Genomic DNA, 23037 nt, shown 5'->3' with positions numbered 1-23037 from the left:
ATGGTTAATAGAGTTTTTTCCTATTTGCGCACATTATTTATGTTTTTGATCCCTTCGCTAAAATGCCAGCAGAATGCTTATTGTATTATGTGTGTCTCGGGGCCCCCCCTTCAGTCCCCACTATATTGGACTAGTCCATCTTACTGCGCATGTGCCGAAAGGATTCAGGAAGACAGCGGCAAAACAAACGGCAGTAACAACGTCGACATCCGTTCAGGAGGGTCCGTCATGTGGAGATCGAGATGAACAACCAGTGAGTAACGTTATCAAAACTGTCCAAGGGGTACATTTTTTCTATATTGATAAATATTCCTTTACGTTATGCATTCAAAACATTACAAAGTATGTAAGTAAATTATTAACAACTACTCACTCTGCATTAAAATGATCCCTGTCAGTGTTATAGCTTTGTATTAATATTCCTTTAATATGTGTTATAATTTACTGCTGTAGATGCTTAAGGTTGAGGAAAAAGGGAAAAAAGGAGAGGAAGACAACGAGAAAAAGGGACAGAAGAAGAAAAAAGGGAGAGGGAGACAACGAGTAAATGGGACAGAAGGAGAAAGAAAAAAGGGAGAGGAAGACAAGGAGTAAAAGGACAGAAGTATGGAAAAAGGGAGAAAGACAATGACAAAAAGGGACAGGATGAGAAAAAGAAAAAAGGGAGAGGAAGACAATGAGTAGGTGGCAGGTTATTTTGTGTCTCTGTGGTTGTTTTGCATCCCTTTGTGGTTGTTTTGCATCTCTGTTTAGTTGTTTGCATGTCTTTGCAGTAATTTTGCCTCTCTTTGTGAAGGTTTTGAATCTCTGATTGGTTGTTTTGCAACTCTTCGTGGTGGTTTTGCATCTCTCTGTGGTTGTTTGGTATCTCTTTGTGGTGGCTTTGTATCTTTCTGTGGTTGTTTGCGTCTATTTTTGGCCGTTTTGTGTCTCGTTGTGGTTGTTTTGTGTCTCTATGTAGTTGTTTTGCATCTCTTTGTGGTTATTTTGCATCTCTTTGTGGTTGATTTGCATCTCCCTGGGGTTGTTTTGCGTGTCTTTTTGGTTGTTTTGTGTGTCTTTTTGGTTGTTTTGTGTCTCTATGTGGTTGTTTTGCATCTCTTTTATGTTATTTTGCATCTCTTTATGGTTGTTTTGTGTGTCTTTTTGGTTGTTTTGTGTCTCTATGTGGTTGTTTTGCATCTCTTTGGGGTTGTTTTGCATCTCTTTGGGGCTATATTGCCTCTCTTTGTTCCGTGTCTCTATGTGTTCTTTTTTTGTGTCTCTTAATGGTGATTTTGCATCTCTGTGGGGTTTTTTTTGTAATTTCTGGTTATTATGCATCTCTTTGTGGTTGTTTTGCATCTGCTTAGGGTTGTTTTGTTTCTCTGGTTGTTTTGCATCTCTTTGTGGTTATATTGCATCTCTTTGTGGTGGTTTTCCATCTGTTTTTTTTCATCTCTGTTTAATTGTTCTGTGTGTCTTTGTGGAGGCTTTTTGTCTCTTTTTGGCTGTTTGTGTCTTGTGGTTGTTTTGTGTCTCTTTTTTAGTCCTTTTTGCACCTCTGTGTGTTTTATTTTGGTAATTTCAGGTTGATTTTCATCTCTTTGTTTTGTTTTTTACATCTCTTTTGTTCTTTTCACATTTTCTTTGTGGCTGTTTTGCATGTCTCTGTGGTTGTTTTATTTATATATATATATATATATATATATATATATATATATATATATATATATATATATATATATGTGTGTGTGTGTGTATGTGTATGTATGTGTGTATATATATATATATATATATATATATATATATATATATATATATATATACATATATATATAATATGTGTGTGTGTGTGTGTGTGTATAGATTAAACATGACTGGGCCAAAACGGACATGGCACACTCTTAGAACAGATGTGTTAAAAAATGACACAAAAAATGTGTTGTTACATGTTTAACACATTTGTGTGAATTAGAACACAAGATGTGTACAAAAATGCACAGAAAGCTTACACATATGAATGTGTTGGACAGTTTAACACAATGTGTGTGTTACTTTAAGTGGCGGGAAGGGGGCTCACTTCCCGCTTCCCACTTCTCTCAGACAGACAAAGGAGACGAAAATGGAGGCTGCTTCCCTTGGGGTGTTGCTCCTGCTGGTGCTGCCGGACAATTCGGTAAGTATCCATTACCAGTATATTTTAATATATCTCAGTGAACTGATTATCATTCAGTTAAAATTTCATCATGTGCAGAATCCACCAGGTAAATCATATCGAAAAAAATCCATGATAAGCCTCCCGTTTTGTTCAGCAGGGCTGCCTAACAGTAAACTAACGTTAGCTTAAGTTACACCAAACTTCAGTTGTCATTTGACGTTTGTTTCTACCATGCTTGTTACCAACATTAGACCAAGTAAAATGCAGTTTAGGACAGTAACTAGCAAAATATGTGTATGTGTGCGTATGATTCATGGGTACAACTCGTTCTAAAATTGGTTCAGTATTGAGGGAGGCGGATGCAGCCGGGACCTGCGAAACGAGCTAAAACGGTAACGGGGGCAAATGCGTCCCGTATAAGTTTGCGCATTAAAAGTGCTTTTTTTCGCCACTGACTGGTTCAGATCGCCAGTGCTATCTCTGTAAATAGCATACTAGCCTTTCCCTTACCTCTGGGCTGTGTGATGTCACGAGCTTTGCTCCACTGTGTCTGTAGGACAGCCGTTTTCTTGAGGAAGAGGTGTTTTGGGATTGGATGTCTTCTTTTCTTCGGCTGGCAGTAGTCATCTTGGGAGAAGTGAGCACTGCAGACCCGATGGTCTGCAAGGTGCAGTGTCTGGGCAGGAGTGTTAGCATCCATTTGTAGCACAACTAGCCACAACTTCAGCATCTTGCCGTCCGACAAAGGCAGCCTGTGAAAGCTGTACGGGGTGTTGCGCGACATCCTGTTCTTGCGTTCAGGAAAAAGGGCTGTTTATTTGAGCACTCCAAAAACTCCGGTAACACTCCAGGGGGTAGCACGTAAAAGACTCCGTCCTCTGACTCTTCTAGCATAACACACACACTTCATACACACATACTCACTTACAGTACCCAGCGGGGCAGCCCTCCCCCTCTCTGCTCCAACACTGACTGACAGCTGACTCCACTCATACCACACTGCCCCAGGGTCGCTACAATATGCTATTTACAGAGATAGCACTGGCGATCTGAACCAATCAGTGGCGAAAAAAAGCACTTTTAATGCGCAAACTTATACGGGGTGCGTTTGCCCCCGTTACCATTTTAGCTCGTTTCGCGGCTCAATACTGAACCAATTTTAAAAGTTGTACCCATAAATCATACGTACACATACACATGGGGAAATAGAGCCCAGGTTGAAAAATACCTAAGTTATCCTTTAACGTTAGCTAACTAGCTAGGTTTGAACCTAGTAACCTACAGATGAGTGGCACAGCTAAACGTTGGGATGTAACTGGGAGTAGAAAACCGGCGACTTTTATAAAAAATAAATATTCGGGTTGCAGCCGTGTAAAGTAACGTTACACCTTCCTCGATTTGGCTGCCTGTAGCGTCTAAACTTGAAGCTTTTCCACTGTTTCTCCAGGATGAACGTTATTCTTATGTGGTGACAGAGTTGTGGCGTTACACAGACAAGGTGCTGGGGGTGCGGTTGGGTTTTGCGGTCTTTAAAAATCATGTTTTGAATATAAAAAAGTCTAATTACATTTAAGGTAACATTAAACTGTTGAGTGCGCCGTGCGCCACACGCTTGTGTGTGTGTGTGTGTGTGTGTGTGTGTGTCTGTGTGTTAGGGATGCGCGGTATATGCGGTAGATGGTAGAAATGATATAAATTTGGCCCTACCGTCCTATTGTCGATGACGTAATCGCAACTGCCTCCGTGTGAAAATGGCTGCAAGCACAGAGACAGCGGAGCAAGAGGAGCTGGTTCACGTCTGTGATTTAGCGTAGCACGTGCAACATGTGTTGCTGGAGAACTTGTGAGTGAGTGAGTGAGTTAATGTTTTATGAACAGCCCCGGACTTCTCAGACTCTTTTAGCGACTTACCGCTCAGAAGGAACTCATTCAACGTCTTCTCTGGCAGCTGTCAATCTGGACACAATTTCTGTAAAGTCAAGGAAGGCTGCACAGTCCATGTTCACGTAGTCATATTAGATTTCGACTGAGATTAATTTGCAAACTCATCACACTATACAGTGAGTATAAATAGCATTTACCCGTTCTTCTCTTTTCCCCAGGACCCAGACCTTGAACCTGGATCTGTCAAAGTTCTTGCTACTGTCTTTAAAAATGCAGAGAGTGCTCAAGAAAGATTTATACTGTTCACAGTACTGAACAGCTTATAAATCAAACCACATCAGAGCAACTAGGTTTTTTCATTCGACAGAGTTCTGAAATATCATACTCGTCTCGTCTCGTCGTCCTCTGCTTATCCGGGTCCGGGTCGCAGGGGCAGCAGCCTCAGCAAAGAAGCCCAGACAGTCCTCTCCCCAGCCACCTCCGTCAGCTCTTCCGAGGGAACCCCGAGGTGTTCCCAGGCAAGCCGGGCGATGTAATCCCTCCACCGTGTCCTGGGGCGGCCCCAAGGTCTCCTCCCAGTTGGACATGCCTGAAACACCTCCCAAGGGAGGCATCCAGGAGGCATCCTTACCAGATGCCCGAACCACCTCAACTGGCTCCTCTCGATGTGGAGGAGCAGCGGCTCTACTCCGAATCCCTCCCGGATGTCCGAGCTCCTCACCCTATCTCTAAGGCTGAGCCCAACCACCCTGCGGAAGAAACTCATTTCGGCCGCTTGTACTCGCGATCTCGTTCTTTCGGTCACTACCCAAAGCTCGTGACCATAGGTGAGGGTTGGAACGTAGATCAACCGGTAAATCGAGAGCTTCGCTTTCTGGCTAAGCTCCCTTTTCACCACAACGGACCGGTTAAGCGTCCGCATCACTGCTGACGCCGCCCCAATCCGCCTGTCAATCTCCCGCTCCATCCTACCCTCACTCGTGAACAAGATCCCAAGATACTTAAACTCCTCCACCTGAGGCAGGACCTCCCCCCCGACCTGGAGTGGGCAATCCACCCTTTTCCGGCTGAGGACCATGGCCTCAGACTTGGAGGTGCTGATTCTCGTCCCAGCCGCATCACACTCGGCTGCGAACCGTCCCAGCGAGAGCTGGAGGTCACTGTTCGATGGAGCTAGGAGGACCACATCATCCACAAATAGCAGGGACGAGATCCTCCCGTCACTGAACCTGACACCCTCCACCACTCGGCTACGCCTAGAAATTCTGTCCATGAAAGTTATGAACAGAACCGGTGACAAAGGGCAGCCCTGGCGGAGTCCAACCCTCACCGGGAACAGGTCGGACTTACTGCCAGCCACGCGAACCAGACTCGTGCTCCTTCGGTACAGGGACTGGATGGCCCTTAGCAGAGGGCCACCAACCCCATACTCCCGGAGCACCCCCCACAGGATGCCCCTGGGGACACGGTCGTAAGCCTTCTCCAAATCCACAAAACACATGTGGACTGGTTGGGCAAACTCTCATGCCCCCTCCAGCACCCTGGCGAGGTTAAAGAGCTGGTCCACGGTTCCGCGTCCGGGATGAAAACCACATTGCTCCTCCTCAGTCCGAGGTTCAACTATTGACCAGACCCTCTTCTCCAGCACCCTGGCGTAGACCTTACCGGGTAGGCTGAGGAGTGTGATTCCCCTGTAGTTGGAACACACCCTCTGGTCCCCTTTCTTGAAGATGGGGACCACCACCCCGGTCTGCCACTCCAGAGGCACTGCCCCCGATGTCCACGCAATGTTGCAGAGGCGTGTCAGCCAGGACAGCCCTACAACATCCAGAGCCTTGAGATATCCAGGGCGAATCTCCGAGAACTGTCACCTTATCGTGGTGGAGGAGTTTGAGTGCCCTAATGACCCTAGGAGCTGTGCTGTCGGGGGCATTTTGCCCCTGGTAGGGTTTCCCATGGCAGATTGGTTCTGGGCAAAGGGTCAGATGAAGAACGGTTCAGAAGACCCTTCATGATGGAAGATAACAAGAGTTGGTGTACCTGGCCCGGAGGGTTACCAGCCCCACCCTGGAGCCTGGGGCTGGGGCCCGTGGGTGAGCGCCTGGTGGCTGGGCCTTCACCCATGGGGTCCGGCCGGGCCCAGCACGAACCGGCTACATGGGCTCGTCCCCCTGCAGGCCCACCACCCGCAGAGGGATCCAGGAGGGTTCGGTGCAGTGTGGATCGGGCAGCAGACGAAGGCGGGGGCCTTGGCGGTCCAATCCTAGGCTACGGAAGTTGGCTCTTGGGACATGGAATGTCACCTCTCTGGCGGGGAAGGAGTCGGAGCTTGTGGAAGAGGTTGAGCACTACCAGCTAGATATAGTCGGCCTCACCTCGACACATAGTTCCGGCTCTGGAACCCAAGTCCTTGAGAGAGGCGGCAACTTGCTCACACTGTTTACAGTGGGGGCGGGGAGCTGCTGACGTCAACTGGGGACATTGTCGGGCGGTGGAAGGAATACTTTGAGGAGCTTCTCAATCCCACCAACACGTATTCCAGTGAGGAATCAGAGCCAGGGGTCTCGGGGGCGGGTCGTCCAATTTCGGGGGCAGAAGTCGCCGAGGTAGTGAAGGAACTACGCGGCGGCGGGGCCCCGGGGGTGGAAATATCATACTGATTTCCAAGAATTTGTTGATGTTGACAGAAACACAGCAATCAAGGACTTTGACCAATGGCGATTTTGAGGGGTGGCCTGGCGTGGCCGGGGCCATCCCTGAAAACTCATTGGCCACCCCTGTGGCCACCCCAGATCTGATAGGTAGTTGGTCAAGTCCGTCAACAAAAGAAACAAGAGAAATGCTGCCAATCAATGATGACAGGTAATCAGCTGATTTAGGGCCAGTTTTACATTTTTAACTAACACAGTAATGGTCGTACTGAGGCTGTGAGAGATGATTTCTGCTCAGTGGACGTTTGGCCAATGGCCATGCAGGTCTGATAGGTGAGCCATCAGCCATGAGATGAGCACGCCGCATTTGCTGCTGCTGCTGCTGCTGCTAATGAAACAGGAGGATGGTCACAGTGACAATGTCAACTGCAGAACTGCTGGATAAAAACGACATGCTGAATCAAAGCTAACGTTTCAATTTATGCCTTCATCAGGGCCCTGGACATGAATACTGTCTGGGTTGAAAACCACTTTTTGCACATTTTCATACGGTGCCGTAGCATTGTTTCGACCTCGACCTCTCATTAGTCCGACGTCCCGTTGTTCCGATATGTGATTATTACTGTATTTGTGTACCATAGAGGATCAGCAAGGCAACAAAAGTAGGCTACTGGTCGAGATACAAGTGTCATAGAGAGGAGAGAATGAAACACCATAACCTCCTGTTATTAACTCTGGGGTCCGGGTTGTGTGGGGAGCTCTCCGCAATGCTGAACGGCTCCCGGCGGCTCCGCGACCGGCTCTGGGTCAGCTTGAAAAGGCTTGAGGCGAAGCAGGCTCACGGCTTATGTGTTTGCCACTTTCTTTTTCATTTTAACCCACACCATGATCTTTTCCTAACCCTAACCAGGTGGTTTTTGTGCCTAAAGCTAACCAGATCTTAACCACAGGGCATCATGATGATTTCGGAACAACAGGACTTCAGAACAATGGGTTTAATATGGTCGGAACAATGGGATGTCAGACCAATGGGCTGTCGGAAAAATGGGCACTTCCCTTTTTCGTACATCATAAGGCATCATATAATGACATTATTCAGTCATCAGGCCTTCAACTGTGTCACCTGTATTGCTACCTATGTTTGCTTTACTAATTTAGGCCCCATCTTGTGGTTACATAAAAACACACCTGGCAAAGAACAAACCAAAAAAAATCAAATTCCAGTATTTCCAACAAATTATATCTGTATCTAATTATATCTGTAAAGAACAACAAATATTCCCTTTTTCCTCAGGCTACAAGCTTATTGTATCTTTTTGCTTACAGATAAACTTTTTAATAAGACCTATCTTTAAGTATTAAGCTTTTATTTGAATTTTTTGGTTTGTTCTGTTGCCTGGATTGCTGTGTGTTTTATGTAACCACAAGATGGCGCCTCAATTAGTAGAGCAAACACAGGTAACAATTCAGGTGACACAGATGATGAGCTGATGACTGATTAATGTTATTCTATAGGATGAGTTAAGAGCAGTTGAATATTGCTACCCTAATCTAACTTGTGAAGAGACGAGGACTTTAATCCACTATAAGGAAATGGCTCTTAGAAAAGTTGTACCCTATCCTGAACATAATTACTGATTAAAAATCGACATGTTAAAATAATCAGAGATTCCTGAGGACTGTGAAAGGTGGAAATGGAATTAAAAAAAAAGACAATTTTTTTTCAAATATTTGTTTACCTGCATAGACACCTTTATTTGACAGTTACGAGACAGGAAATCATGGGAGAGAGAGGGGATGTGACATGCAGCAAAGGTCCTCCGGCCAGGATTCGAGCCGGGGTTGGCTGCGTACGTGGCATTATACTTCGCTATGCCATGGCCACCCCACACTAGCTTTATGTCCCATCTTGGCCACCCCAGTAAAAATGTCCTGGATACGCCACTGACTTTGACAGATTTCAGATCTTCATGTCAAGCACAGAAGCACTACCCCAAACAAATGCTGGAGAGGCCCATCAAATTCAGGTATTTTGTTTTTTGTAATGTACTGTATATGCATTGTTCATGTGAGTATATTCCCAGGTCTCTATTAGGGCTGGGCAATATGACCTGAAATCCAAATCACTGTATTTAGTCACATGTACACATCTCTGGTACTGGACGAGTGCATTTATCTAACATCAAAATGGGAAAATTTGGGTCGGTAAGAGAATCATAATGTCAGCAACAGGGAATCTTGGGTTTATCACCCAGCCCTGGGCTCTATACTATACAGAGGGTTCATACGGGTGCTTGAAATCCTTGAAAATGCTTGAATTTTAATGTTGTTTTCAAGGTCTGAAAAGTGCTTGAATTTTAGTGTAAGTGCTTGTATTGAACAACCTTGAATTGTACTTAAAGTAGAAGTAAGTGATATATTTTTGTTAATTTAAGTGATTTTGCTCTTCTCTGTCCCCCCAGTTACTCACCAAATGCTGAAAAGCTTGCTCAAGCAAAGAGTATCATCAACACTTTCCCATACTTGAAGGTTCAGATCGAAGGAAAAGGAGATGGATTTGTAAGTAACATCTAATGATTTCTATGACCTTAAAAACAGCCAGTTTTTTTTTTTTTTTTACTCTGAAATAACATATTTTGTGTTTGTCATTCATTGACTGTTGTCAGGTGGCCTTTAATGTCTCATGATTAGCTCATTTACTGACTGTGACATCATCTGATTGTAGATATTAGAACTTTTAGCAGCTTATGTCTAACTTTTATCTCAGTGTGTATTTTTAACACTTACACTATTCAGTATTCTAAAAAATGTTTTGTTGTTTTGTATTTATAACCTCAGGAGCATTTTTATGATCCATCATCCCATTCTGGATTCTTGGAAATGAGACTGCGTAACATCCGTCGAAAGCTAGAAGCAGGTCAGCGTCGTTACACACACTAAAGAATATGAAATGATCAGTCTGACTGCTGCCGCAGATTTCAGACCTTTGTACATAATGTCTGGTTTCAATGCAGATGAACTATACTTAAACCCAAAGTATAAGATTGTCTAGCTTCTCAAGATTTGCTGAATCGTGGCAGCTCTACTTTTGGATTTCATATAACCTTTTAGAGCAGACACCAACAACTTGAAATTGTTGTCAATGACAATCACTCTTGAAATTACATTGTAAACTGGAATAAATGTGTTTGATGCCAGATTATATGTGTTATATGTATTAACATTTTTTAATGTAAAATTATCTTAAAGTAGGTTATCTGATTGCATCACTGAATTTGAGTAGTGAATTATGTTTTTGATTACAACTTCAAGAAGGAAATAAAAACAATCTGCAGTCTGAAAATCAGATATAATTCACTACTTAAATTCAGTGATGCAATCAGATAACCTACTTTAAGATAATTTTACATTAAGAATATGTAAGCTGAGTTGATGAAATTGAATTTTAAAACATTTTGTTGTACTTTTATCTTTAAATTGTTAATGTACTTTTGTGCACTCGTTTAAAAATCAGGCTGAATGAACACAGAAGCAGCATTAAACGGGCTGACATGAAATCCCCTGTAGCACGCCACTTCTGTGAACATGAACACAGGGTTAAAGATCTCAAATGTATCGGCATTGAGAACATGGTGTTGAACCGCAGAGGCGGCGACCAGGAAAAAAGACTGTTACAACGCAAATGTGCTTGGATCCACAAACTGAAAACTCTTTTCCATCTGGCATGAACGATTTTAATATGTGCCCTTTTTTGTAACAGTTGACACAAACTTGCTTCCATGTTTCTCTCCACCCGTCATTAAAAGAAATTGAAAAAATTAAAAATTAAATCATTTTTTAGGAAATTATGATAGATTTTTCGAAGATTGGTTTTTCTGAGGAACCTTACATCTATAAATATGAATACAAATTACATCTGACATTTAGAGTTTCCCAAACGGGTTACATGGAGTCTATGTTAGGAACCTTAGTATGTCCAAATTGTGATCAACTGTTATATATTTAATCAACTTTTACCTGTCCTGATATATGAACGGTAGTCATACCTGATGTTTTCAGTAACAGTTGGAGTTGTTCATAGACATGTTTTTTAACTCAACACATATGAATGTGATATTGGATTGTCTGTTTATTGTCTTTAGTTTTCAATATATTGTGTGAAGCATGTACCATCTTACATGCCACTCTAGGGTCTGTATCGGTGATTGTTGATTGAACACAGCTGATCAGCAAACTCACCTGGTCTGCAGGTGATTGTTGATTGAACACAGCTGATCAGCAGACTCACCTAGTCTGCAGGTGATTGTTGATTGAACACAGCTGATCAGCAGACTCACCTAGTCTGCAGGTGATTGTTGATTGAACACAGCTGATCTGCAGACTCCACTGCAGCTTTTAAATCAGTGTATGCACTGCTAGTCTTGTAACTCACACTGATGAAGGCTGGATGGCCGAAAGCGCTTTGTCCTTAAAAATGCTTGAAAGGCTTCATTAAAAACTTTTTATCTACTGACGGACATATCTGTGTGCGATCCTCAAACTATTTTTGTTCTTTTGTGCACTCGTGCATTGTTCCATACCATGTCAACATTTGACCATTGATTAAATGGCTAACATTTTCACATCTGTCTTTTTGTCCCTTTAATTTTATGCCTCATGTTTAACACATTAGGTTGCAATATTAACACATTAAGTAGTAGATTTTGGTAATTTTCAGTTACACATAATCAACATTTAATGTGTTGAAATGACACATTTTGTGTGTTAAATTAACTGACACAATTAGTGTGTTAAAATGGGCCACACATTGTGTAAACGTGTTGAAATCACACAATTTGTGTGTTAAAATGGCTCACACATCTATTGTGTTAAATTTGACACAACGTGTAGTCCCTGAGCACACTCGCTACATGTGTTAAAATTCTGCACGTGTCATTTTTAACATCTGTTTTTGCTGTGCAACAAATGAAGATTAAGATTAAGATTAAGAACATCCTACAGAATGGTAAGTGCCCTGACTAATACTTAACAATGCACAAGCATACAGTGCCCTCCAAAAGTATTGGAACAGTGAGGCCAATTCGTTTACTTTTGTTGTAGACTGAAAACATTTGGGTTTGACATCAAAAGATGAATATGAGACAAGAGATCAACATTTCAGCTTTTATTTCCAGGTATTTACATCTGGATCTGATACACAACTTAGAAGATAGCATTATTTGTAATGGAACACAAAATTTTTAGGTGAGCAAAAGTATTGGAACATATAAACTTAAAACAGATTAAAGTGAATGAGACTTAATATTTAGTTGCAAATCCTTTGCTTTCAATAACTGCATCAAGCCTGTGACCCATTGACATCACCAAACTTGTGCATTCTTCTTTTGTGATGCTTTTCCAGGCTTTCACCGCAGCCTCTTTCAGCTGTTGTTTGTTTTGGGGGGTTACTCCCTTCAGTCTCCCCTTCAGCAGGTAAAATGCATGCTCTATTGGGTTTAAGTCTGGAGACTGACTTGGCCAGTCTAAAACCTTCCACTTCTTGCCCCTGATGAACTCCTTTGTTGTTTTGGCAGTGTGTTTTGGGTCGTTATCTTGCTGCATGATGAAGGATCTCCCAATCAGTTTGGTTGCATCTTTCTTTAAATTAGCAGACAAAATGTTTCTGTAGACTTCTGAGTTCATTTTGCTGCTGCCATCATGTGTTACATCATCAATGAAGATGAAAGAGCCCGTCCCAGAAGAAGCCATGCAAGCACAAGCCATGACATTACCTCCACCGTGTTTCACAGATGAGCTTGTATGTTTGGGATCATGAGCAGATCCTTTCTTTCTCCAAACTTTCGCCTTTCCATCACTTTGGAAAAAGTTAATCTTTGTCTCATCAGTCCATAAAACTTTTTCCCAGAATTTTTGAGGCTCATCTCTGTACCTTTTGGCAAATTCCAGCCTGGCCTTCCTATTCTTCTTGCTAATGAGTGGTTTGCATCTTCTGGTGTAGCCTCTGTACTTTTGTTCATGAAGTCTTCTGCGAACAGTAGATTGTGATACCTTCACTCCTGCCCTCTGGAGGTTGTTGCTGATGTCACTAACAGTTGTTTTAGGGTCTTTCTTTACAGCTCTCACAATGTCTCTGTCATCAACTGCTGATGTTTTCCTTGGTCTACCTGTTCGACGTCTGTTGCTTAGTACACCAGTGGTTTCTTTCTTCTTCAGGACATTCCAAATGGTTGTACTGGCTATGGCCAATGTTTGTGCAATGGCTCTGATTGATTGTCCATCTTCTCTCAGATTCACAATTGCTTCTTTTTCACCCATAGACAGCTCTCTGGTTTTCATCAATCAATCAATCAATTTTATTTATAAAGCCCAATATCACAAATCACAATTTGCCTCACAGGGCTTTACAGCATACGACATCCCTCTGTCCTTAAGACCCTCACAGCGGATAAGGAAAAACTCCCCAAAAAAAACCCCTTTAACGGGGAAAAAAAACGGTAGAAACCTCAGGAAGAGCAACTGAGGAGGGATCCCTCTTCCAGGACGGACAGACGTGCAATAGATGTCGTACAGAACAGATCAGCATAATAAATTAACAGTAATCCATATGACACAATGAGGCAGAGAGAGAGAGACAGAGAGAGAGAGATGCAGGTAATGACAGTAGCTTACAACAACATTATTGAAAGTAATAATATTATAGTTATAGTTCTGGCTACTGTGGTACAATATGTTGAAAGTATGTATTAATATCTGACAGTATACTTGTGTGACAATAGTCATATGTGTATAATAACAGTAGAAGTATGACTAATGACTAATGATGGCAGCAGCAGCAGGAGGCATCTGGCAGGACCACGGCAGCAGCACAACCACACACGTCACGCTGTCCAGGCACCGCTGCGGTATGAGTTAATCTGAGAGACAGTGGAGCACAAAGGCTCCGGAGAAGAAGCCGAGTTAGTGACATCCAGAATGGCCGAGTTAGCAAGATGCAGTAATAGGATGAGAGAGAGAGAGAGAGAGAGAGAGAGAGAGAGGGAGAGAGAGGGAGCTCGGTGTATTATAGGGGGTCCTCCGGCAGACTAGGCCTAAGTCAGCCTAACTAGGGGCTGGTACAGGGCAAGCCTGAGCCAGCCCTAACTATAAGCTTTATCAAAGAGGAAAGTCTTAAGTCTAGTCTTAAATGTGGAGATGGTGTCTGCCTCCCAGACCGTAACAGGAAGATGATTCCACAGGAGAGGAGCCTGATAGCTGAAGGCTCTGGCTCCTGATCTGCTTTTGGAGACTTTAGGGACCACGAGTAACCCTGCGTTCTCAGAGCGCAGTGTTCTGGTGGGATAATAAGGCACTATGAGCTCTCTAAGATATGACGGAGCTTGACCATTTAGAGCTTTATAAGTTAACAGTAGGATTTTAAATTCAATTCTGGATTTTACAGGGGGCCAGTGCAGAGAAGCTAAAACAGGAGAAATATGATCTCGTTTCTTAGTTCCTGTTAGTACACGTGCTGCTGCATTCTGAATTAGCTGGAGAGTTTTTAAGGACTTACTAGAGCTACCTGATAATAGAGAGTTACAGTAATCCAGCCTTGAGGTAACAAAAGCGTGGACCAATTTTTCTGCATCTTTTCGGGTCAGGATAGGCCTAATTTTCGCAATATTACGCAGATGAAAAAATGCAGTCCGTGAGGTTTGCTTTAAATGAGAATTAAAAGACAAATCTTGATCAAATATTACTCCGAGGTTTCTTAAGGTAGTGGTAGAGGCCAGAGCAATACCATCTAGAGAAACTATGTCATCAGATAAAGAGTCTCTGAGTTGTTTGGGGCCAAGAACAATAACTTCAGTTTTGTCTGAATTTAACATCAGGAAATTGGTGCTCATCCAAGTTTTTATGTCTTTAAGGCAGTTATGGAGTTTAGTTAATTGATTACTTTCTTCTGGCTTCATCGATAAATACAACTGTGTATCATCCGCATAACAATGGAAATTTATAGAGTGATTTCTAATGATGTTACCTAAAGGAAGCATATATAGAGTAAATAGGACTGGTCTGAGCACAGAACCTTGCGGAACTCCAAAACAAACTTTGGTACGTAAGGATGATTCATTACGAACGTCAACAAATTGAAAACGATCAGATAAATAAGATTTAAACCAGCTTAGTGCTGAACCTTTTAGGCCAATTAAGTGATCCAGTCTCTGCAGTAGAATTTGATGGTCAATTGTGTCAAACGCCGCACTAAGATCTAATAAAACAAGAACAGAGACGAGTCCTTTGAAGCAATCAGAAGGTCATTTGTAATTTTAACTAGAGCTGTCTCAGTGCTATGATGCACTCTAAATCCTGACTGAAATTCCTCAAATAAATTATTATCCTGGAGAAAATCACACAGCTGGTCTGCGACTACTTTCTCAAGGATCTTTGACATAAAGGGAAGATTAGATATTGGTCTATAGTTGGCTAACACCTCTGGATCCAGGGTGGGCTTTTTTAGGAGAGGTTTAATTACAACTACCTTAAAAGACTGTGGTACATAGCCTGTTAATAGGATATATTGATCATATCTAATATATGAGTGTTAACTAAAGGAAAGACCTCCTTAAGTAGCCTAGTTGGGATGGGGTCTAAGAGACACGTTGATGATTTAGATGAAGAAATCACTGCGGTCAATTCTTGAAGAGAAATTGGGGAGAAGCAATCTAAATATATATTAGGTTCTACAGCTGTGTTTGAGGTTAGATAGGTAGGCCTACCATCTGAGGGCAGGAGGTCATGAATTTTGCCTCTAATAGTTAGAATTTTGTCATTAAAAAAGCTCATAAAATCATTACTGCTAAGGGCTAAAGGAATACAAGGCTCAATAGAGCTTTGACTCTCAGTCAGCCTGGCTACAGTGCTGAAAAGAAACCTGGGGTTGTTCTTGTTTTCTTCTATTAATGCTGAGTAATAGTTTGCTCTGGCATTGCGGAGGCCCCTCTTATAAGTTTTGAGACTGTCTGTCCAGATTAAACGAGATTCTTCCAGTTTGGTTAATCGCCAGTTCCTTTCAAATTTTCGCGATATTTGTTTTAACCTACGGGTTTGAGAGTTATACCAAGGAGCAAACTTTCTTTGCTTTGTTAACTTCTTTTTAAGAGGAGCTACAGAGTCGAGCGTTGTTCGCAGCGAGCCTACGGCGCTATCAACAAAATGATCAATTTGGGAGAGGTTAAAGTCGGCACGGGAAACCTCTGTTACTGAAGGTATTGGTATTGAATTTAACGACGAAGTAATCTTTTCCTTAAATTTTGCGACAGCACTATCTGATAAACATCTAGTATAGTAACTGTTGCTGAGTGGCGTGTAATCGAGTAAAAAGAAATCAAAAGTAATCAGATAATGATCTGATAGCAAGGGATTCTGTGGAAAGACTTTTAGGTTATCAATTTCAATTCCATACGTCAGAACTAGATTGAGGGTATGGTTAAAACAGTGAGTGGGTTCATGTACACCCTGACTGAAGCCAATGGAGTCTATTAATGAGATAAACGCGGTAGCCAGGGAGTCATTATCAACGTCGACATGAATGTTAAAATCGCCTACAATAATAACTTTATCTGATTTAAGAACTAAACTGGATAAAAACTCTGAGAATTCAGATACAAATTCAGAATATGGGCCAGGAGCACGGTACACTATAACAAATAAAAGTGGCTGCGAGGTTTTCCAGGTCGGATGTAAAAGACTAAGAACGAGGCTTTCAAATGAATTATAATCTAGTTTAGGTTTAGGGCTGATTAACAGACTAGAGTTAAAAATGGCTGCAACTCCCCCTCCTCGGCCGCTGCCTCGAGGAATGTGGGTATTATTATGACTGGGAGGAGTGGACTCATTAAGACTAACATATTCATCTGGACACAGCCAGGTTTCAGTGAGACTGAGTAAATCAATATGATTATCTGATATTATTTCATTTACTAACACTGCTTTAGACGATAGAGACCTGATATTTAACAGTCCGCATTTAATTCTCCTGTTTTGTCTTTCTGTCACAGAAGAGGTTTTAATTTTTATGAGGTTGTTATGCACAATTCCTCTTTGTTTAATTTTAGATTTAAATAATTTAGGTGGTCGGGGGACAGACACCGTTTGTATAAAACTATGAAAACTATGGCTGGGTAACTGAACTAGAAGCTCAGAGAGGCGTTTAGGACTGCAACTCTCTGTCCTGGTCTCAACTCTGGGTTGTCAGGGATTTAAATTACTAATAAAATTTGCCAGGTTCCTAGAAATGAGAGCAGCTCCATCCAAAGTGGGGTGAATGCCGTCTCTCCTAATAAGACCAGGTTTTCCCCAGAAAGTTTGCCAATTATTAACAAAACCCACATCATTTGCTGGACACCACCTGGACAGCCAGCGGTTAAATGATGACATGCGGCTAAACATGTCATCACTGGTCAGATTTGGGAGGGGTCCAGAGAAAACTACGGAGTCCGACATCGTTTTTGCATATTCACACACCGAGGCAATATTAATTTTAGTGACCTCCGATTGGCGTAACCGGGTGTCATTGCCACCGACGTGAATAACAATCTTACTGAATCTACGTTTAGCTTTAGCCAGCAGTTTTAAATTTGATTCAATGTCGCCCGCTCTGGCCCCAGGGATACATTTGACTATGGCCGCTGGTGTTGCTAACTTCACGTTCCTCAGAATAGAGCTGCCAATAACCAGAGTTTTATCCTCAGCGGGTGTGTCGCTGAGTGGGGAAAAGCGGTTGGAAACGTGAACAGGCTGGTGGTGAGCCGTGGGCTTCTGCTTGGAGCTGTGCTTCTGGCGAACCGTAACCCAACCTCCCGGCTGAACGGGAGTTGCCGGAGGACAGTTAGCAGAGGCTAAGGCTATGCTATGTGGCTCCGCACCGGCTACAGGGGGCTGGCTAACTACCGCAGCTACTGAATGGTTTTCCATGGTGCGGAGCCGCGCTTCTAATTCACTAAGCCTCGCCTCCAACGCAGCAAATAAGCTACACTTATTACAATTACCACTGTCGCTAAAGGAGGCAGAGGCATAACTGAACATTTGGCACACCGGGCAAGAAAGAGCAGGAGAAGGAGAAGCCATGGCTAAGCTAAAGTAGCTAACAAGGCTAAGAGCGTGCAAACAACAGCTAAGAGATTAGCGAGAAAGTCATAGAAAGAAGGAGAGCTATAAGTGCTTAAACAGAATCAGTGTGGGTTATGACTTGAAGTAGACGTTAAAGCAGCGTTAAAGCAACTGAAATGAGAAAGCAGGCTAGCAGAATTCACCAGAGCAGTACAGAGACGCTGTCACAGAAACACCGGAAATGACACAACTCGCTTACCGCAATACGTCAGCACGTCAGTGTCAATGTCATGTTGGTTCCACCTCTAAATGCAGTCTGCACAGGCAAAACCTATCGTACCCAATCTGAAACTGAGCTCAGACATTCAGTGCTATTTATTGTTTGAATAATCAATGTAATTGGGAGACACCTGGGCAACAAAACACACCTGTCAGTCACATGTTCCAATACTTTTGCTCTCATGAAAAATGGGTGGGTTCAAACAAAAGGTGCTATCTTCTAAGTTGTGTATCAGATCCAGATGTAAATACCTGGAAATAAAAACTGAAATGTTGATCTCTTGTCCCATATTCATCTTTTGATGTCAAACCCAAATATTTTCAGCCTACAACAAAAATAAAGGAATTGGCCTCACTGTTCCAATACTTTTGGAGGGCACTGTACATTGTACCCAGAAGGTGCCTGCTCACACATTGTCTGTACTGTTTTAGCAGTCAAACAAAAACAACAACCCACAAGCAAGGCATGGGTGGTGGGTCACCATCAGCTGACCTCACCCCAGCAGAGGACATAGCCTTGGCACAAAACAAAGGCAGGCCCGTGTTGGAGGGGATCCCTGGGGGGACAGACACAAACATATGTCCCAAGATGCCACCCGCTTCATACAAGGTACATTCTTCCATCTCTACATGGGACATAACCACATTCATATCGAATCCATTTGGACTATCTGACTTTGGTTTGCCTTGCAGTTTCTGGCAGCACCGTCACACTGTTGGAGCCACCAACACCAGGGTCACCAACACAAACACCAGAAGATGCTGATCCAGTGAGTACTCCATCAAAGGCATACTGTAGTCCTGGCATGTCTTGTCTACTAGCTTCAATATGAATCCCATTAAATGTGATAGGGTGAAGGCACCAGTGCAGCAGCAGCAGATGACAGCGACGATGATGAGGAGACCATCTCTCTGGATTCCAGAAGGCATGAGGTATCATGTCAAGCTTGTGGAAGTACTATTCAGTCTACAATGGTGAGAAGTCATCATTTGGTGCCCACACAAAATTTCATTTCTGTAACAGGACCCAGATGCTGTACAGGGAGAAAGCCAGCCTGGCAACATAGTGAGTATTAATAGAAGGACATTCCCATTATGCAAAATTCACGCTGTGCTAATTGTCATGTGTTTACAGAACTCACAAGCTTTCAGACAGCTGTATGCCAACCATCTAAGGCAGCAAATACAACTGGCAGATGCGGGCATAGAGTACAAGAAAAAAAAGATGGAAGACCTTGCACTGGAGTTCGAAATAAAAAGGAGGACAATGAGAAAATTGGACCTCGAAATAAAAGAACTTGAGCGGGAGGTGAGTTATGCCTTCAATGCACACTGTATGCTGACTGTAACACAAATAATGTATTAATCATTATTCTCCTTTCCTCCCCCAGCTCCAAGAAGATGAAACATCTTAAAAATAAAATGTCAAATGGGATTTTGGTGTCTGTTTGTTTAATGTATGCACAGTTAGGGCTACCATAGAGATGACACTAGGAAGAAGGACTGTGGAATTTCCATCTGTCATCCTACCTAAGTGCTATGGTTGCTTGGAAGTTGAAAGACTGGCTGTATTATTAAGGATAGAAGAAAGGCACATAATGTACCCTGAAATGCAATTTCCCAGATATATCAAAACACCTCGTGGTAATAAAAAGTGAGTAGAGGGAACAGTTTGATTAATTATCTATTCTTTAAGGTAGTAGGTATCATGATGACTAAAAAACCATTTGCAGCTTGTGAGGCGTGAGGGTGCAAAGGTGTTCCTCGTAAAGTCAAGTGAGTCAATAGCCTATATGAAGGCCCAAAATGGTGTGTTCCTTCCTGCTCTAACAATGGCGTGCCCATTCTTGCAAGATGTGGTGGATGAAGAAACACTCATGCTCAGGAGAGCCTTCAGGCGAGAGAGGGTCTTCAGGGACTGGTTGGACCCCACTGGCCTTCCCTGATGACCACCTATATGAAAGATACAGGTTTTCTGCAGATGGCATCCGGTATCTGCAGACTGCTGGGTCCCAGGATCAAACACTGCACAGCACGGAGCCATGTGCTGAGTGTCGAGCAGATGGTTTGTGTGGCCTTGCACTGTACTCAGTGGGGGATGCAGAACAACTGAACAAGGTCACAAGTTGCTGCACAATACGGAGTGTGTGTCTGGCTATTAAAGCACTTTCAGATGTCTTCATCTCCTTCCCTGGCCTCCGCGACATCAAAGAGGAGTTTTATAGGATTGCAGGTAAGAGAAACTACAAATTACAGGACAACTGTGAACAGTCATAGTAGGATACTCATTGCTTTGTGTTACAGGTTTCCCCAATGTCACTGGTGCATTGGACTGCACGCACATCAAGATAAAATCCCCCTCAGGTGCCCATGAGGGGGATTTTGTGAATAGGAAATCCTTTCACAGCATTAATGTTCAGATGAACATGACGTTTTGATATTGTCGATTAATGAACACTGTGCATTGCTTGTGATGTGCATTGATTGGTTTGATAGTCTTCATCTTATAATTTCAGATGGTCTGCAATGCTGACTATCTGATAAGCAGTGTTGTGGCAAAGTGGCCCGGCCCGGTCCATGACTCCTGAGTCTTTCGAACCTCTGGAATCTATCAGTGCCTATCACAAGGTGAGCCACACAACCTCTATTAATAACCACTTTTTACATCATGGCTGTGTCAAGAATGTCACTCTATTTATGAGGTTGTGATGATGAGATTTTATATTGACAGGTGAATTCTCTGGTGTGTTGCTGGGGGACAGGGGGTATGCCTGCCAGCCTTTTCTCCTCACACCATACACAGACCCTCAGGAAGCACAGCAGGCCTATAATCATGCCCATGCCAGGACAAGGGCCAGGATCGAAATGACCTTTGGTCTCCTGAAGGCACGCTTTCACTGTCTTAACCACTTAAGGGTCAGCCCTTTGAGTGCATGTGACATCACTGTGGCCTGTGCTGTCCTCCACAATGTGGCCTGCCTGAGGAAGGAGGGGGCCCCCAAAGTGCCATCACACATGGACTGGGACAATCCTGCCACCTTCCCTGATGACCACAGTGGTCGGCTGGTCAGGGACCAATATATGTTAAATTATTTTAGTTAACATGCATGCTTTAAATTTAAGTTAAATATGTCCTGCATTGGCAGAGACGCATGCTGTGAATTTCAGTTAAATATGGCCTGCATTGGCAGAGAATTTAAGTTTAAGTTGCTGTGAATTTCAGTTAAATATGGCCTGCATTGGCAGAGGAATTTGTGTTTTTTTTTATTCAATTTAAATTGATTTGTGCTGTATACTGTGTGTATACAAGCTTGCAGGGAGGCTAATGCATCCATTCATTTGTCTGTTCATTTGTTGTGTATGGATTTGTCCTGCATTTATTTCAGTGTGCAGACATGCAGGGTGTATCATATACAGACCTTTGAATGTGTATTTATTCTTGTGTTGTATAATATGCTTTGATTCCGTGCTTTCTATCTTGTAGAGTCACTGTGTGACTTCAGTTTTGAAAGGAGCTGATGGTTTACTTGCTTTGATTTATCCTTATTCAATAAAGGAACATCATGTTACTCTTTGATGTGTATTTATATTTATATGGGATTTGTTCTTTATATACAGTCTATGGAAAACTGTAAATTATCTAATGATTGCAAAATCATCTAAAATCATCATTTATCTAAAATGATTGCAATTAATGGTCACAAATGTTTAAATAATGACAGTGGGTCTGGTTGAATGTGATAACAACGTGCAGTGGGCAGTGGAATAACTATTGGTTTCCGTTTGTGGTAACTGCTGACTGAGATAAGGGATGAGATTAAATAGATCCTGGAACTTAGCCTGGTCTGGAGCAGGCTAGCTCCACAGAATATATCTCCATGGTAACTTGTGTCATAACATATCCCGCTTTCCACTATCCCGCTTTTGTGCAACCGAATCACGGATAAGTAGAGCCAGGATAACCAAGATATCCCGGCTTAATCCCTTATCCTAGTTTTGTGCAATAGGCCCCTGGTTGTTTTGCATCTCTTCGCGGTGGTTTTTCATCTCTGTCATTGTTTGGTGTCTCCTTGTGGCGGTTATGCATCTCTTTGTGGCTGTTTTGCATGTCTCAATGGTTGTTTTGCATCTCTTTGTGTTTTTTGCATCTTTGTTTTTTTTCTCATTTGGAGTCAATTTGCATTTCTCTTTGGTTGTTTTGTCTAAGTGTGGTTGTTTTGCATCTTTTTGGGGTTGTTTTGGATCTGTGGAGGCTTTGCATCTCCTTGGGGTTGTTTTGCATCTCTTTGCCTTTCTTTGTGAAGGTTTTGCACCTCTGGTGTGGTTACTTTGCATGTCTTTGGGGTTGTTTTGCATCTCCTTGGGGTTGTTTTGTGTCTCTTTGTGGTTATATTGCATCTCTTTGTGGTGGTCTTGCATCTGTTTTTTTGCATCTCTTTTTAATTGCTCTGTGTCTCTTTGTGGATGCTTCGTTTCCCTTTTTGGCTGTGTTTCGTGGTTGTTTTGTCTCTTAATGGTTATTTTGCAAGTCTTTGTAGGTTTTTCTGCACCTGTTTTATTTTGGTAATTGTAAACTGGTTGGTTGATTTTCATCTCTTTTTGGTTGTTTTACATCTGTGGTTGCTTTGCATTCTCTTTTGGTAGTTTTGCATCTCTGTGGATGTTTTGTCTCTTTGCAGTTGTTTTGCATCTCTTTCTGAATGTTTTGCATCTGTTTGGTTGTTTGCATCTCTTTGCAGTTATTTTGCCCTCTTTGTGAAAGTTTCTCACCTGTTTTATTTGCATTTCTTCCAGGTGGTTTTTCATCTCTCCGTCATTGTTGTGTCTCTGTGGTTGTTTTGCATCTATTTGGTTGTTTCACATCTCCTTGGGGTTTTGGGTCTCTTTGTGATGTTTCGCATCTTTTTGTGGTTTTCTTGCATCTTTTAATTGTTTTGCATCTTTGCAATCATTTGGAGTCAATTTGCATTTCTCTTGGTTGTTTTGCATCTCATT

The 23037-nt window shown here is 42.6% G+C and overlaps 1 protein-coding gene across 2 annotated transcripts; it reads left to right on the top strand.

Moving 5' to 3' along the window:
- The first annotated feature begins 203 nt into the window (after positions 1 to 203).
- Positions 204 to 19477, top strand: LOC144467454 (uncharacterized). 2 transcript variants are annotated; one of them, XM_078176090.1, is made up of 10 exons: positions 204 to 253; positions 2086 to 2158; positions 9138 to 9234; positions 9514 to 9592; positions 18475 to 18652; positions 18736 to 18812; positions 18895 to 18975; positions 19067 to 19108; positions 19178 to 19351; positions 19434 to 19477. In XM_078176090.1, exons 5-10 carry the CDS (start codon positions 18622 to 18624, stop codon positions 19455 to 19457), a joined length of 429 nt encoding a protein of 142 aa, XP_078032216.1. In that variant the 5' UTR covers positions 204 to 253; positions 2086 to 2158; positions 9138 to 9234; positions 9514 to 9592; positions 18475 to 18621; the 3' UTR covers positions 19458 to 19477. The 2 variants fall into 2 exon arrangements, with proteins under 2 accessions (XP_078032216.1, XP_078032217.1); XM_078176091.1 differs by lacking the exons at positions 204 to 253; positions 2086 to 2158; positions 9138 to 9234; positions 9514 to 9592 and having other exon boundaries at positions 18407 to 18652.
- Positions 19478 to 23037: the final 3560 nt, after the last annotated feature.

The sequence above is a fragment of the Epinephelus lanceolatus genome, chromosome 16 (genome assembly GCF_041903045.1).
Source record: "Epinephelus lanceolatus isolate andai-2023 chromosome 16, ASM4190304v1, whole genome shotgun sequence".
Lineage (NCBI taxonomy): Eukaryota > Metazoa > Chordata > Actinopteri > Perciformes > Serranidae > Epinephelus > Epinephelus lanceolatus.
Note: the sequence above shows the minus strand (reverse complement) of the source record. Positions and strands in the feature narration are given on the sequence as shown.